Genomic DNA, 16894 nt, shown 5'->3' with positions numbered 1-16894 from the left:
CTGAACAATTAGCAGTGCAGCTAAAAAGAAAGCTTTGTAGTTATAAGAGAAGGGAGGCAGAACATTGCTTGCAGCACTCTAATTGAGACATGCAGCACACAACATATTTATAGTGAGAACGAGGAAGAGCAGAGATCTAGCCCATGACATGTCTGGACATAGTCGCTGAAAATAAATGAACTGGTGTGATACAAATGTGACATGGCAGGCCATGTATGAATGTGAATGTGATCAAGTGCATTCAATATGGCTCCTTAGTTGTAAAATGGATGTACTGATATTAGCAGGAGAACAGGGAATAGACTCATAAACATATAGGTATGTTTATTAAGGAGGAAGCTCATATCTTATTCACATAGTTATAATCAAAATACACAGCAATTATACACAGCAATTATTTTCATTCACATGGTTATTTCCATTTTCATGGTCATTCTCATGGCCATGTCCTGGGCATGTAGCCATTATTATGATTTTATATGTCTATGTGTAATGATCTATTACTTTGTTATTGTACCAATATAAAAAGGAGCTCAGCTGGGGGGGCTTCGGGACTTCATCTACAAGCAGACGTGTTGTGTAGAATAATTGGTCTTGTAAGGACCATTGGCCGATTGATGTGCTCTGGGAGTCGCTGTATTTGATTTGGGCCCGGGGTCCCCCAGCTGATGTTCCTCTCAGAAGTCTGCCAAGGGAAGCTCGGCTAGACGTTGCGTTGTCTTCAATCGGTATTGTATTACTTTTCTTACAATATATTATTCTTCTCTAATGATGATCAATGTGTGTGTGTTTTATTTCCACCCCTATATTTGATAAGTCTGCTGGGGGAAGTGCTCAGTTAGACATTTAGTTTGTGATAAGTCTGCCAAGGGAACTTGTAGCAAGACAACTGGCAACTGAAGTAAACCACAGGAGTTTAATAACAAGTCTTTGGAATAGTATGAATCATCCTATGTAAACTGCAAAAGCAACTAAAGTTTTGCTAATATATATTACCCAACAAATTAATCATGATTATACTTTATTTATATAGCACCAACATGTAAAACACTTTGCAGAGATAATACAGAACATCATACACATCGGTCCCCACCCCAGTGAAGCTTACAATACAGTGGCTGCCTAGAATGCCATGTTGCTAGTCTTTGTGTATATGGGAGACCAGAGACTGCCCAACTGCAACCACTGCTGCTGAACCTGCATACTAAGAGTTACAGAATTTTCTAGTAAACATAAAAAAATCACTAAGGAAACATGTTAATCTTAAGCTAGCATGCTGTAATATAGATTCTAAAGACTCTAAAAGAATTGTGTATGTAATGCCTACCCTATGTCGACAACCCCTCAAGGCTTGGGGCCATCGCAGTTTATATTCAGTTTGTTGCCCTTTAATTTCCACCAAGGTTTTGATAAACATTTCTCAGAATTCCTCGTTTTATTTCTGGCTATTACTATTCCACTAATGATGGAACTGGCAAATGATGATGTCTATGCTACACACACACATATATATCGAAATCTGATGTCAGGAAAATTCATGTACCATCAGATCGAATGCTGAAACAGAATATATATTACACATTGTCCAGTAGGCACAAATGGCATGTTAATATAATCAGCAACTCTGGTTATTAAATTATTGTCTCTTTCTGTCTCAGAGGCCCCAGATAGAAGCAGAACATTTTCAGGCTCACAGGGAGCATGTTAGTGATAATTGCTTCTGCCTGAGAGAGGGATCTGAGTCTAGCGCTTGCTTATCTGCTCATTTGAATCTGATTAAATATGTAAAAAGTAAAGTTTAACATTTTTTTTAAATTATCAATACAAAATAAATACAGATACAAATGAGTAATAACTGGATATATCTGAGCTTGAGGAAAACCATATGGGCATTAATATTTTGGTATGGTCTCTTTCCATATTAGCCCTTTATGTGGATTTTATTTGATTCTAAGAAGTAGTGAGATATGCACATTTGGTTTATTGCTATTGCACCAGTGTTGCAGCAATAAATTAAATACAGGTAGGGGATCCCTTATCCAGAATCCCATAATCTAGAAAGCTCCAAATTACAGGAAGGCCACCACCTATAGACTCCATGTTAAGCAAATAATTCTAATGTTTAAAAATGGTTTCCTTTTTCTCTGTTAGGGCTCTTACAGACGAGCGTTTTTACCTGCGCTCCCCTGCGTTCCGTTTTTCTGCGTTCAGCCGCAGGGGAGCGCAGGAATAGACGCATTACATTTTTTCCAATGGGGCTGTACTCACACAGGCGCGTGTAGGCGGCGAACGCAGGAAAAATGCAGCATGTTGCGTCTCAACCTGCGTTCGGTGCCTACACACGCCTGTGCGAGTACAGCCCCATTGGAAAAAATGTAATGCGTCTATTCCTGCGCTCCCCTGCGGCTGAACGCAGAAAAACGGAACGCAGGGGAGCGCAGGTAAAAACGCTCGTCTGTAAGAGCCCTAATAATAAAACAGTAGCTTGTACTTGATGGTAACTAAGCTGCTTGGATCCATATTGGTAGCAAAACAACCATATTGGGTTTATTTAATGTTTAAATAATTTTGTAGCAGACTCACGGTACTGAAGTTACAGAGAGATCCCTTATTCAGAAACCCACAGGTCCTTAGCATTCCAGAAAACATTTTACATTATTCTACAATTGCATATTATCGGTGTTCCATGATTCTATCCAGCAACCCAGGAGATTCACAGGAGCACATTTTGGTGTGATTACAAATAATTCCCAGCTATGAAACTACTGTAAATAAGAATGGCCAACCATTGCTGACAGAGAGGTAACTGCCTGGGTAGCAAGAGGGCCCACCAAAGTTTGGGAGCACTGATGATCTCCTGCCATTTATGTTGGGCTTATCTATCTATGGGACTTATTTTGTGAGGAAGAGAAAATGAACTTCCTAGTTAGTAATATAAAGGATTCAAGTGCTGCATTATATTCCAAAAATCAAAATGGTAATGTACGATGTGTCATAAAAGAAAGATTATAATTACCATCCTTGATTTACTATGCACCCTATTTGTTTTGGGTTGAGTAACTATACTCAGAGATAGCATAAAAATGTGACATCAGTTTCTTCACTGACCCAGAAAAAATGATCATTACCAGATGGTGACGAGCAAAGGCTATTTAGCCAGTTTAAACATGTAATAGCTTTACCACTATATTCAATTCAAAGGTCTTACCATGAACAATTGTGCTAATGGATTGCTGGAGTGCAGATGGTAAGGAACGGCCAATATTAGTCAAATCTGCGAGGCTGGGGATGTAATGATAGCACAGGACTGGGAATGTCACTGCATCAGTCCCTCCTGGGAAACAGAAATCTGTTAATTTTTTCATTCTCTTATGAAGACAAATGTTACCACCTGGGATATAAAATGTACATGCAGGCATGTGACTTAATGGTCATCAGTGAATAACTGTTGTGATGTACCTACAAACATGAATTCCTATGTGTATCATACTTTAGTTTCAACTCATTTTATACGAAGAATTCACATTAACCCATTAACCCATTCTACTGAAAATCATTACAAGTGATTTTTTGTTTCAGGTTGTGCTCAGACTTCATAATTACTTCTCAGCAAGGATTTTTTTTTTTAATTTTAAAGGGGTAATTTGCCTTTAAGGTTTAAATGTCCTGGATGCAAAACATGGCAACAACATAGAAGGGCTCCCAAACAGAGATGCAAAGTTTATGTGCAAATGCTTTTAAGTTTAGTGTTAAACATTATACAAACGTTGCTGAGAATATAGACTCTAAAATTGCTGGAAATTTTTTACAAAAGTGCCAGTAATATAGCGTCTAGAGTTCCATCCAAATGACTGAATGCTAATTACTAGGAAATGTACAGTGACAGTGTTAAATATTAGGATATCTGTGAAAACCCCCTTGGCTTCTGGTAAATTGTAAAACATTTGTTAGTAATTAACATGCAGTGTTTAATTGTAAAGGTAGAAAACATGTCTGAAACGCACAAATTATATTATTAGTCAAAATTACCACAATTATATTCAAGGAATCTGTGTCATCACAGCACCAGACAGGCCTGCATTTGCCCAATAACATGGCTTTGCAGCATCAACTAGAAATGTTAAAGCTCATATTATTTTGCATTGTAGAACAGGTATGGTTATCCAGAATGCTCGGGACCTGGTGTTTTCCAGATAAGGGGTCTTTCCATAATTTGGATCTCCATACCCAAAGTCTGCTAACAATCATTTAAACATTAAATACAGCTAATATACATGTTTCACCACCACCAGTAAGGATTAATTATATCCTTGTTAGGATCAAGTAAAAGGTACTGTTTTATTATTTCTGAAAAAATGCAAATATTTTTTTAAAAATGTGAATGTTAAAAATGGAATCTACAGGTTTCCGCAATTAAATAAAAACTATACAAAATTTTTTGTCAATGGTAACTGTGATAGCAAGGGCAACCACGGTAACAATAGTAACTATGGCAGCAACGATAACCACGGAAACAATAGTAACTATGGTAGCACAGGTACCCACAGATACAGTAACTATAGTAGCAAAGGTAACCACGGAAACAATTGTAACTATGGAGGCATGGTAACCATGGTAACAACAGTACCTATGGTAGTAATGGTAACCATGGAAATAATAGTAATTATGGTAACTATGGAAATACTAACTATTAATGAACAATTCAAATAAAAGTGGACCCAACAACCTGTCGTTTTTAGCACACATAGTATGTCTTCACTTTTTTCACCATAATTCAAGCACTGGGCCAAGGGTTTTAGTTGTGTACACATGAATGAATACACAAGTTTCTGAATGCATAACATCTCTGTGACTGTGTGACAGCAAAAGCATAGCATAGCTAAATCACAAGAAAGGCAGTTGTGTGCAGAGCACGTGTAACATCTAGATGGTTGTGTACCTGTACTTCATAGCTGGATCACACAGACAACTCAAAATGTAAACCATTCACAAACATGCACACAGGACATATGTAACTGCAGAATTCTTACATAAAATGCAAAACATCTTAAAGATACAGAAGAATGGACATTTGAATGGTTTGCTTTAATGGCATAATACAAAAAAAAAACAATATGGGTTCTTTGTACTACTGAGCAGGCTGCAGATTTTGGTCAGTGGGAACTGACAAATGGTACAAAACTAAGGAGGACAGAAGGACTGATTAACCGTTCTAATAATATACCAAGTGATTATTGAACAAGATAATAGATTTATTTACATTATGGGGGTTATTTCTCAAAATCTGAAAAGTTCTCACTGTTTTCTGACTCTCCCCCCATTTATCAATACATTTTTCAGAAAATGTCTTGAGTGGGAAAAAAACGAGACAAAAATGTGAAATGTAAGAATCTTTTTGGATCTGATGCCCGAAACCTCAGCGTTTTTCATATTTGATGCCTGAAAACCACAAAATCCCAGCACAGAACAGGATGTCAACGGGACGTCTGCCATTGACCTCTACATGAACTTGGCAGGTCTGAGTTGGAGTACTTTTTTAATTAGACTTTTAACACCATCTGGGTTTAATAAATCAAAAAAAATGTACGTATTTTTACAAAAAAAAATAATGGTGTTTTTCCCTTTAAAAGTCTGACCAGAAAAAAAAAAAAAATCGGACTTTAATAAATAAACCCCCCAAGACTAATACAGTCATGGCCTTCCAAAGAACTATGCAAAGAGGAAAACACTTATGTCTTTTACCAATACAAAAAAGGTGAAGTGAAATTTTTCTTCCAGGAAAAATGATGTACATACAGTATCCACACACAAATACTGTGACAAATATTTAAGGACTAAATGAGACCTTATATTTATATATATTAGGCACTGATGTTGGTAGCAACATAGGCTTTGTTGTCCATACACTCATACAGTTTTACCAAACTGTACAGGGCACCTTGCATACCTATTGTACTGAAAGTTTATCATGTCATTATTGTTGACGAGCAGTTTACCCAAGAAACTAGCAATAAATAGGGATTACTTGTCTTCTGCAGGTACCATCAGGTAACAACATGACTTCCTAGCATGAGCTGTGTCTTCAAAATGGGGGAGGCTCAAGCTTCTCCATCAAGGATTTAATCCAAGTTGTGCCATTGATCAGTTTAGTAGTAGCAATGATATATTCTGTTCCTCCATCCTCCATCTGAGACAGGAAGCGCAAAGCTGCAATTTCTGCGAATGTGACCCCTCCCAGGAAGAAGACCAGAATCACCTTGTTCTCGCCCTGCTGCCCTGTAATAATTAAAGGTAGAAGTTAGTTGTGCACAAAGTACTTTTTGAACAAAGCTTTAGATACTGAGCTAATAAACATGTCATCGTATGACTGTTCAGAATAAGTTATAAACTGTATACCTTTAGTTTATCGTGCTGTATTTATAGCCGCTCACATAATTAATTTGCTTTGTTTGTAAAATAAATAGAGTTTTAATAACTGGAAAGTCATGAAACATATATATTGCATCAGTGAACACTTCATAAGCTTATTATTCATACAACAGCAATGTATTTCAACAGGTAAAGACGTGTAAAGTACCTTCAGTTGATATTTTATATACTATTTTATGTACACAGCCTTCCATATGGCTGTGTAGGACATGCACACAATACTCAGCAAGATAAATGTCTTTAGATTAAGCACTCACTTTTCTTAAGAAGGCCAGGAGGTAGGGACTGACGTTCTTCAAACTGGGGCCCTGGGAGGATTTTTAGTACTTCTTCAATGCTTCTCCATCCAGGGCGCACCAGAATCTGGCACAAACGCACACTCAGGGGAGCATAACCACTGTATACATAGGATATGTCATTGGGATTCTGGAAAGAGAAAAAAAAAAGTAATTTTTATGCCCTGTCTCTGCACTGCAATGTTATAATAAACAAAAAGGTGTGTCTCCATTATTATTACAAAGATATTTCTCCTTACAATGAAGAATAATTAAATAATAAATGCATAGAATATCTCTAACTTGATGCTTGGTTTGTACAGCCAACTCCCAGGCTTGGTATGAATCCCTGGGTAACACTTAATTCAGCAACACTTTTATAGAAGATTTATGACCTCATTAAGACATTTAAAGGAGAAGTAAAGCTTAACAAAAGAATGAGGCTAGAAATGTTGTACATTATGTTTTGGGCTTCTGTACCAACCCAATGCAACCACAGCCCTTTAGCAAGGAAGATCTGTGTCTCCAAAGATGCCCCAGTAGCAACCCATCTTCTTTTCTACTGATTCGCTGCACATGCTCTGTGTTGCTGTAACTTACAGAGCTTAGCAACTCACTCACAATATACAGCCCATACAGAATATAAATGTCACAATATAATTGTAGTAATTAAACCAGATAATTACTACATGGCAGCACAGGAACCAGTACAACTAGCATCAGAATATAATAATCAACCTTGTAGCATCAGCTTATATTACAGGCCAACCTCATTTTCTGCTTGATAATTTGTGACAACCCCTAAACTTAGCTTCTCAACAGCTGCTCAGAGCCCACTGAGCATGTGAGTCACAGACACTTTCCAAGATGGTGACCCCCTGTGACAAGTTTGAAGTCCTGGATCATTGATGCTATTGCGATGCTGAAACTTTAAGCTGGTGCAATAAGTTCAGTATATAAAATATGGCATTTTTAGCCATATTCATTTTTAGAATTTAGTTCTCCTTTAAGTAGTGGACAACAGCAGTAATTGTGCTAGTGATCAATTTACCTGTTCATTTACATCATCCATCCAAAGGCGAAGGGTCTTCCTTATAGTTGGGTAATTGTTTCTGCTGCTGGTCTGAAGTTTTAATAATCCTGCCTTCTCCAGATTGTGCAAAGTTAATATGTGCTCATACCCATACGTCTGCAGGATAAAAAAAATACCTATGAACTTGTGTAATACAACTTTAACAAAAACAACCAAAGAATTTTTCCAGTGAAGAACTAATTTATACAGTACAATTGCAGCAGTGGAGGGTAATGTCTGACACAGTGTGACTAGAGAATACACAAAATTAATTCAGGATACAGAAATAATTTTTAGTACTTGGTAATAAAAAAATGTAGAATGAATAGATAGCAATTTAATAATGTAAATGACACAGTGACTCTAGCCAATCACTTACCTGCAGAATCTCCCTCTTATAATAGTCAAGAACCTTTTGCTTTAGCCCAGTGTTGCATAGAGACTGAAGACAGACCAAGCGCAGAATCTTTATAATAGGATCTTTCTTAGATATACAATCCTCGATATAAGGATTTACCTATGGTAAAGATAGATTTCAAAGGGTTAACGCTTATTTGACTCTAATCTAAAGTATGGGCACATGCCGATTAGAATCCTCAGTACAAAATCGACAATACACAGGCAAAAACAGCTGGAGACTCACAACTTAATCCATGTGGCCAACAAGCAGTAAATCACCACCTTTAGGTCCAAACTGGATTGGAATACTTGGTGAACCACCCTTCCCCTCAACCACTTGATGGACCTTATATAACAATTTTTATTTATGGTCATTTTTCGTGTGTGTGTGCGTAGTAAGCACGTACACCATTGCAGTGCAGAGTAAGTGCTACTGTGTATGTCCTGTCTTATTTTTCCGTGTTCATTTTCAGCATTAATCAGTAATAATATGCAAATAAATGATAAAAGAAGCCTGCACACATCATGTCAAGGTATGCTTCACAGACGCCACTGGACTTACTCTGCATCCACATGATTAGTGAATCTTACTTATTAAACAAAATTACATGTTTATATAATGAAAACTAGCAAAACTTCCCCTTTAATCTAATAGGGGTTATGACAAGTATTTTATGTAATGTAAATGCAGAATAGGTTTTCATTTCCAACAAAAGTTATCAATATATACTGATGCCATTTTCTAAGGGCACAGCATAGCAGGAATGTTGGTCATGCTATTTGCAATTGTATAATTAAAATGACACTATAAAGACACTTAAGTAGGAAGAACATAGAAGAAACTAACCTTATCGGTGTCAAACCCAGACATAAATTCTTGTTCCACTGTTAAATTATCAAAGAAAGCTTCTGAAGCTAAAACACAAAGGTACAATAAGAACAAGAATGAAAAGCTGAATGCCTTAACAGACTGTTATGGTGCTGAAGAATCAGAGTAATGAAACATTATCACTACATCGGTGCCCTAGTTAAACTTTATACCGGTAGTTAAAAAAATGTTGCGCGCTTTTAAAAATGTTGCACAAAAAACGCCCATTGACTTCAATGTCCTTTTCACAAATTTTCACCATGGCAAAACGGGTCAGATTCACCCATTACTACTTCTGGCTACTCTGTGGAAGAAGGGTATTCCCTTTCAAAGTTTGACATATTTAACTCAGGTTAATTATTTACTGAACAGACTAGTGCCATTTCTTACAGGCAATGCGTCTTCTATAAGAACAGCAATGAGAGTTCTAGAACTTGTAATGCCCATACTGGTTAACAACCAATGGTCCTAAGCGGAACTAATTTCTAAGACCCGGACCCAACCCGAACCGCATATTTACCCACTTTGATCCGCCACCCAACCCCGTCACCAAACTGCCTTATCCGCAACCCGCTGATCATCATCAAACAGGAAGTGATGGTGCGGCAAACGGGAAGTGACATCAAAAGTGGGCGGGACAGAAACAAGTTTTGTAAAACTTTAAAAGTAGTAAAATATAGACAACATTACAGAAAATAAGAAATTTAGATGAGACCCGCAACCCAGCCCGCTGCTTTACCAGCACCTGAAAATCCTCCCCTCATTCCGCAGGATGCCCGCCACACCATGTGTACTGCCAAACAGAGCTTTCTGTAGGCTGCCAGTCCACATAGGAACTACCAATAGCCAGTCACAACCCACATTTGGCACCCCTGGAACTTTTTGCAGGTTTATTTTTCTCTTCAAATTTTTTTACATTTGAATGTGGCTTACTTGAAAAATTTGGAGGCCCTGACTCTATATCAATATATTTCGTTCTTTAGCCTTTGCTACGCCAGACTTTTGAAACTCTTTCCCTTCTACCAAACAGGGACCAAAAGAAAGTATTTATATACTATGGGGGGCATCTAGACACAACTGTACAGGATCTATAAAATGTAGTAAGGCTACCCGGGGCTTGCTCTACAGCCTATATGTCAGAAAAATAGACTGGTGTCCCTTATGTCTCTCTACTTAAGATGTTCTCTATGGCTGGTGCCCCCTTGGCTTGTAACACGGTTACAGATAAGAAAATATGGTCAGATCAGTAAAAAATGCTATAATTCAGCAGATATCAAAAACTGTTAATTAGCACTTACCCTACCCCCCCCCCATCAACTGTATCAGCCCACAGTTTGGGAAGAACTGCTCTAGAGGTCAGGACTGCCATCAGAAATCAGTGGCCTATGCACAACAACATTTTCTGGGCCCCAGTTACCACCCTTCCCACACCCATCAGTATGAAGGCCACACAAGCACTAAAACAAGTTCCCCTACAAGTTTTGGTGCTCAGGGCCCCCTACAAGTTAAAGAAGAAAACAAAACATTGGTGTCCACAGACCCCCTACAAGTTATAAAAAACATTAGTGGCAAGTACCCCCCTACAAGTTATAAAAAAAACTACACTTACTTCTGGCCAGGGAGCTCAGGTGCCTGTATCTTCAGTTTCCTGTGATTTGATTCGCCAATGAAGTGTAAGTCCTGGTAAAGCCTCATGGGGATTGGATAAACTGGAGGGGAGGTTCAAACTTCACCCATCCAATTCTCATGCAGCTTTACTGGGACTTACACTTCATTGGTGAATCACAGTAAGAAAGATGTAGGGACTGGCGCTCCCACAAGCTCTCCCTTCCAAAGTCTGCAGCTCAATGACAGCAGGGGGCAGCTATCCAAGTAAGTGCAGTACGGCCAGGCCCCCCTTGATTCCCTAACCCATGCAGGCCCAATACAGCTGTACCCCCTGTCCCCCATGATGGCGGCCCTGCTAGAGGTATTATTACACTGGCAGAGATGTCTAAATGTACTACATTTTACAGCAACTCTGTCAAATTACATAGGGTGAATTTCACATCAGAAACTGCAGATTCCTGATCATATGAGGCAATCTCTGCAGCCACTCATCTGGCTCAGGGCAGTACAGAGTAGGTTAAAGCTACTGCAGGTACAGAAACCAGAGAAGAGAATTACAATGAACAACATCTCACTTCTTGTAAATTGCAAGACTTACTTGTGATATCTTTAATGAGTTCAGCAATAGATGTGTGGTTGGCTAAAGAAGCTTTCTCAGCTTGAATGTGGGGTAACTGCGAAACAAACTGCTTGATCTCTCCCACTGTTTTTGCATTATGCCTTCCCTTTGTATGGAGGGGAAAAAACATCCAATATAATATCTACTGTATTTTAAATGCATTAGTCCAATAACATGCAACTGCTTAATGACTACTATAGCCGAATGTCCCAAATCTAGCAATACCTATGTTACTACACCACCCCTAAAGTAACCTGCAGAAAGATCTTCCAACCTGGAATTTTATGTGCTTTCTGATTGTTATTTACTAAAATCATTAATCTTTTACTGGAGAAAGACTGTTCATTTTACAGGCTGTTATTGAAGCCACTCTCTGGCCTCTCAGACCTGTGACCATGACCATAGCCGCCAAATAAGTTCAAATCCTATGTAAAAAAATGAAACCTGCTACAAATGGCTTGAACATTTCACAGGCTACATCATACCAATAGCTAATTTTAAGGAGAACTTTGCCTTTAACACTACTCACTAGTATTTTGAGTAGGCTTCACTGGGTCTTAAACTGAGATACCTTAAAAGAGAAGTATACGCTGAAAATTAATATGTTTAAAACTGCCATATTTTAAATATTAAACTTATTGCACCAGTTTAAAGTTTCAGCATCTCAATATCAGCAACGATCCAGGACTTCAAACGTGTCACAAGCGGTCACTATCTTGGAAAGTGTCTGCTACACACATGCTCAGTGGGCTCTGAGCAGCTTTTGAGAAGTTACGCTTAGGTGTTGTCACAAATTTACAAGCAGAAATATAAGTTGATGCTACAAGGCTGATTATTAAATTCTGATGCTAGTTGAACTGGTTTCTGAGCTGACTTGTAGTAATTATCTGTATAAATTACTGATCAGCCTAATATTGTGACACATATTCTATGTGTACTGTATATTGTGAGTCTGTCCCTAAGCTCAGTAACTGACAGCAGCACAGAGCATGTGCAGTGAATCAGCAGAAAAGAAGATGGGGAGCTACTGGGGCATTTTGGAGACACAGATCTTCACCGCTAAAGGGCTGTGGTTGCCTTGGGCTGGTACAGAAGCCCAAAACGTAATATACAACATTTCTAGCAAACTTCTTTAGTTAGCTTTAGTTCTCTTTTAAGTTGTACATTATAACTCAATTTGTTTTAGAGGGCAGCCTTCCAACTGGCAATTAAATGCAGTTACACTGTCATATGTGCTACCACTTGCACACTTTGCAGTATAAAACACTAAAGAAGTATCAGCCAATAGTCACTCATGTCTGCCTACAGCTAGATCACCACCCAAAGCAACACATATATGAAAGCCCCTGAGTATGTAGTTACTGTGCTATTACACTTGACAACTATATAATGACTGTATATATTAAAAGTCTCATTTAAAAACTGCATCAAAGGGGTAGTTCACCTTCAACATAGTTGTTTTCAGATAGCTCACCAGAAATAATGACTTTTTCCAATTACTTTCTATTTTCTATGTGTCACCGTTTTTCTAATATTGAAGCGTAAAGTGTAATTTTTCACCTTCTAAAGTAGCTCTGGGAGGGGGGGTCACTGACTCTGTAAATTGTTCGAAATTGATACATTTAGTTGATACATTTTTTTATCTTTGTCCCTGCTGAGCAGAATCCTTGGGTTTCATTACAGGCAGCTGTTAGAATTGATACAATAGTTGATAATACTAAGACGCTGCTGAGAAACGTATCAACTAAATGTTGCGCCTGCATTATTGAGCTGACTCAATCACCAGAGACAGGAACATTAAACTTTAAACTTAGATTTTGGAAAAAGAGTAAAAAATTAATAATGGAAAGTAATTTAAAAAAAAGTCTTTATTTCCGAGGAACAATCTGAAAACAACTGAACTGAAAAAAGTGTTTGGAAGGTTACCAGGCCCTTTAATAACCCCTTCCGTCTTTGAGATAACACAGTAGTTTGAATAGAGTAGATGTCCTGTAATTGTTGGTCTATAACACCTCTGGCAATGAAACCGTTAAATAAAAATTAGAGGCAAACCCACAAGGTAATCCATTAATCTGCATACATACAACCATGCATTATTTTCTTAACAGGGTTTAAAGTCTTTTTTGAGAGGAACAGGCATGTCTAAGCATGAAAGTGAGAATGATTTTGAGTTCTTAACTCTAATCTCATTACCGCCTAAGGCAGCTAAGCCCCTCGTTACTGTTTAATATTTAGTCTTGGCTTGTCATTTAATATCTCACTGATAAAGTGCAGCAAATGGTTATCAGTTCTCAGGATATTTAGAAAGAAACTAATTCAATTAAACTTTAAGCGGAAGCACTGTTGCTTGGGGCATATCAGTAACAAGCAGAATGCATTATAGATAGATTTGTGTTTAGGTTTAGGTTGCACCTAAATACAAAGTAGTGGAGAAAGTCAATAATCACACTGAGTGTGCCAAGCAGTTTATTAATGCATAATGCAGGATACCCCATTTGCAGCAGATCTCTATAATGTTTTATTACGGTTAGCTAAAACAGACGAGAGACAATTATAAATTGTTTGCAGCAGTAAGTTGTTATTCCTCACATTTTAATGACTTAATGCCTGTGGTGGGATTTAGTTTCTGGTCTGCATTGGTTAATAAATTTAAGGGTAAATGACCAAGGCAAAACAAAATTGTAATGGTATCTCCTATGGACTTAAGGTAACAAAAGCATGTGTCCTTTTAAGCGTTATGGAACATATGCCAGGAGGAAGGTGTTGTTTAGAAATATAAAGGTCTGTGATATACCCACTCCTCCCCCTGAATGCTTTTGACCTAAATGGGCATTGAGTGATCAGAAATTGCCAATTTGTAATCCTTGCCCTCATTTGTCAGGAAAAAATTTCTTCCATCAGAATTTTATAGGTTTGCTTTGGACACAAGGGGCAGTATTTTATTGCTATTTGTATCTTTTATTTTGTACTTGTGTGCTTTTGGGATTATTTGGAATTATTATCATTGCAGAGAACTTTGTTATCTGTACTTGATCATGGGATGCCTAATTTGAAGAGCTACAGGGCACAAACTGCAGAGCTTCAGATAGATTCACGCACCTTTTAACAAAATGTACAGTCACAGAGAAAAAAGGTTATCCTGAACGGTACGTTAGGCTAAGGCCACACTAGGCGATAGCGCCGCGATTTGACTCGCGGCGACTTTTCGCCGCGACTTTTAAGCCGCAATCGCTGGGGAAACTTTTGCGCTGGCGTCTATGGGGAATCGCGAAAAATCGCCAGCGTAAAAACACACGCGGCGATCTTTTTTCTATTGTCGCTCGAAATCGCATAGCGAGGCAATTTCGAGCGACAGTAGAGAAAAGATCGCTGCGTGTGTTTTTACGCTGGCGATTTTTCGCGATTCCCCATAGACGCCAGCGCAAAAGTTTCCCCATCGATTGCGACTTAAAAGTCGCGGCGAAAAGTCGCCGCGAGTCAAATCGCGGCGCTATCGCCTAGTGTGGCCTTAGAAAAGGATAGATCTCTGCTGTTCTCTCACCTCAAACGCAGCAGATATGATTTTTGCCTTCTTGCTCAGCACTGAGCCCACAGCATTGAAGTTTTTATCTCGGATCTCAGCGTATAGCTCTTCTGCAGAGTTTAGCAGCAGTTTCTTTGGTTCAGTTGGAAGATCCTTTCCACCTTCTTCCTGCTTTTTAGGGGCAAACTTTTCTGGAGGTAGCTTTACATGACCTGTTAAACACAAACAGAATTTAGCATCATCATCTGCAAATTCCACACATCTTTAAAAAGCAGCAACAAAATGAAGTTAATAACCTTTAAAACTTGGGGCAATTCAGTGTTGCACAAAGTGTAATTATTAGTGCTGATTTGCCCTCACCTATAATTTCAATAGCAACTATACACCCTTCTCATCAAATTACAATGCAAGTTTTTGATGTTTGATAAATTTCATACCACGTCATACAAGTATTTTTTATCCCTCTAGTCTTATTTTACTGGATAGCTACATGCTGAAAGAAAATGGTTTGCAAGATGAAAACCTTTTCTGGGAGCCAAGATAACAATCAGGACATGGTAGTTGGGGACAGCCTAAATGACAGATATTACAGGACTATGATCAACAATCCTTTATTTACACAACAGTTCAGAAACTTCTGGCATACTGATGGTCATCAATGCTTGATTTAATTCCTGAATGAAGGGGGTTTGCCTTGAGTGTCCATGCCTTATGACCCAGGCCTGTCTTTATGTTATATAGTGATGTAATTATTTTCATGACTGCAAACGAGTAAAATTAATAATGGCAGAGGGTGACATACTATTCTGTACTCCATAGACTTCATCGATGAGGCCTTCATAAGTCAGCTGCGTGGCTAGAGGTGTAAGCAGGTCCACATTCCGATCCAGCAGTAGAAGAGTGTCAAACACGGGGGTTATCTGGCTCTGACTTCCCCCTAGCTCTCTCTTCATCCTGATCATCATGTTTGCCACATGCTACAAGGACAGAATATTAATTTAACTTTTTTATCCAATGGGCTATTTGTTTCTCAGTTAAGTGTCTGTGATTGTATGATCAGAGTGTACAAGTTTTTTACTCTTATTTTTAGAGCTAATCAAAGAGATTCCAGCCATTACCTAGAAACACGCTGCATAGCAGATTCTGGTACTGTCAGGCAGGGACTATACAGAAATCCATAAAAGACATTAAAGAAAGACAATCACACATGACACTGTCTGACAGTTTGGTGCAAAGAGGCAATGCCATCTCAGAAATCAAAATGCATCTTCTCCTTTTCATCACTGTTATTTTTCCTTTCAAAATTCTTGACTACTCCCTGCTCCTTTCCCTTTTTTTCACATATGCTTTTCAAGATGTGCATAAACAATCAGTCTAGTCACACGTTGTCCCATTGATACAGCAGGGTTTTTCACCAGAAAACAGGGAAAGCCCTGAACATACATATTAGTGCAACATAATTTCTTAAAGTCTTCATTAGACAACTTAAAAAATGGTTTAAAAAAAAACAAAAACAAAAAAACCTTTAATGGTGTATACATTTTTCATGCATATTGTACAGATGGATAAATCAATCTTACCCTTGCACATTCGCCTTTTCCACAAATCTGAGGTATTGTTCCGTATAACGACTGCAAGGTGGTTAGCCCTTTAGCAGCTTGGTAAAGATTTGTCTGATCATTCTCTAAGCAGCATTCCTGTTGGATACATCAAACATGGGTCATAATTATATTGATAGATTATGGATTATTTGATAGAGGATAGCTACTACACCAAGATAGATGGGTTGTGTACATATGTCACACAAAATGCCTTTCCAAAATCCACAAATGATTCTGTTTCCCCTAGCAGCAACGGTATTCAAATAAAATTTCACAGACAATATATAAAGCTCACGTACTTTTGTATCTGGCCTTGCAAACTGAGCACAGCCTCAATGTATACCCCAAGAATGCCGGAAAATCTTTGTGACTTTGAACAGCATTAGAAATCTGAATAATCTGTAAATTCTCCCTGCCCCCTTGATTGTCAAAAAACCCATAATATAACAATGTAATGTCTTGATGTTACACTATAAGTATTTATACACACAAAGGGGTGC

At 38.2% G+C, this 16894-nt stretch overlaps 1 protein-coding gene across 1 annotated transcript in view; it reads right to left on the bottom strand.

Moving 5' to 3' along the window:
• Nucleotides 1–5066: 5066 nt before the first annotated feature.
• The window catches only part of vps33a.S (VPS33A, CORVET/HOPS core subunit S homeolog), a 15188-nt gene continuing 3360 nt past the window's right edge, over nucleotides 5067–16894 (bottom strand). Inside the window, exons 5-13 of the mRNA XM_018242554.2 lie at nucleotides 16374–16490; nucleotides 15596–15770; nucleotides 14812–15005; nucleotides 11250–11376; nucleotides 9023–9090; nucleotides 8156–8293; nucleotides 7756–7893; nucleotides 6687–6855; nucleotides 5067–6276 (exon numbers count right to left, since the gene is read on the bottom strand). Of these exons, the coding sequence (XP_018098043.1) occupies nucleotides 6083–6276; nucleotides 6687–6855; nucleotides 7756–7893; nucleotides 8156–8293; nucleotides 9023–9090; nucleotides 11250–11376; nucleotides 14812–15005; nucleotides 15596–15770; nucleotides 16374–16490 (1320 nt within the window). The 3' untranslated portion in view covers nucleotides 5067–6082. The remainder of the gene's footprint in view (nucleotides 6277–6686; nucleotides 6856–7755; nucleotides 7894–8155; nucleotides 8294–9022; nucleotides 9091–11249; nucleotides 11377–14811; nucleotides 15006–15595; nucleotides 15771–16373; nucleotides 16491–16894) is intronic.

The sequence above is a fragment of the Xenopus laevis genome, chromosome 1S, assembly GCF_017654675.1.
Source record: "Xenopus laevis strain J_2021 chromosome 1S, Xenopus_laevis_v10.1, whole genome shotgun sequence".
Classification (NCBI taxonomy): domain Eukaryota; kingdom Metazoa; phylum Chordata; class Amphibia; order Anura; family Pipidae; genus Xenopus; species Xenopus laevis.
The sequence above is the reverse complement of the archived record's forward strand: the minus strand, read 5'-3'. Positions and strand labels throughout refer to the sequence as shown.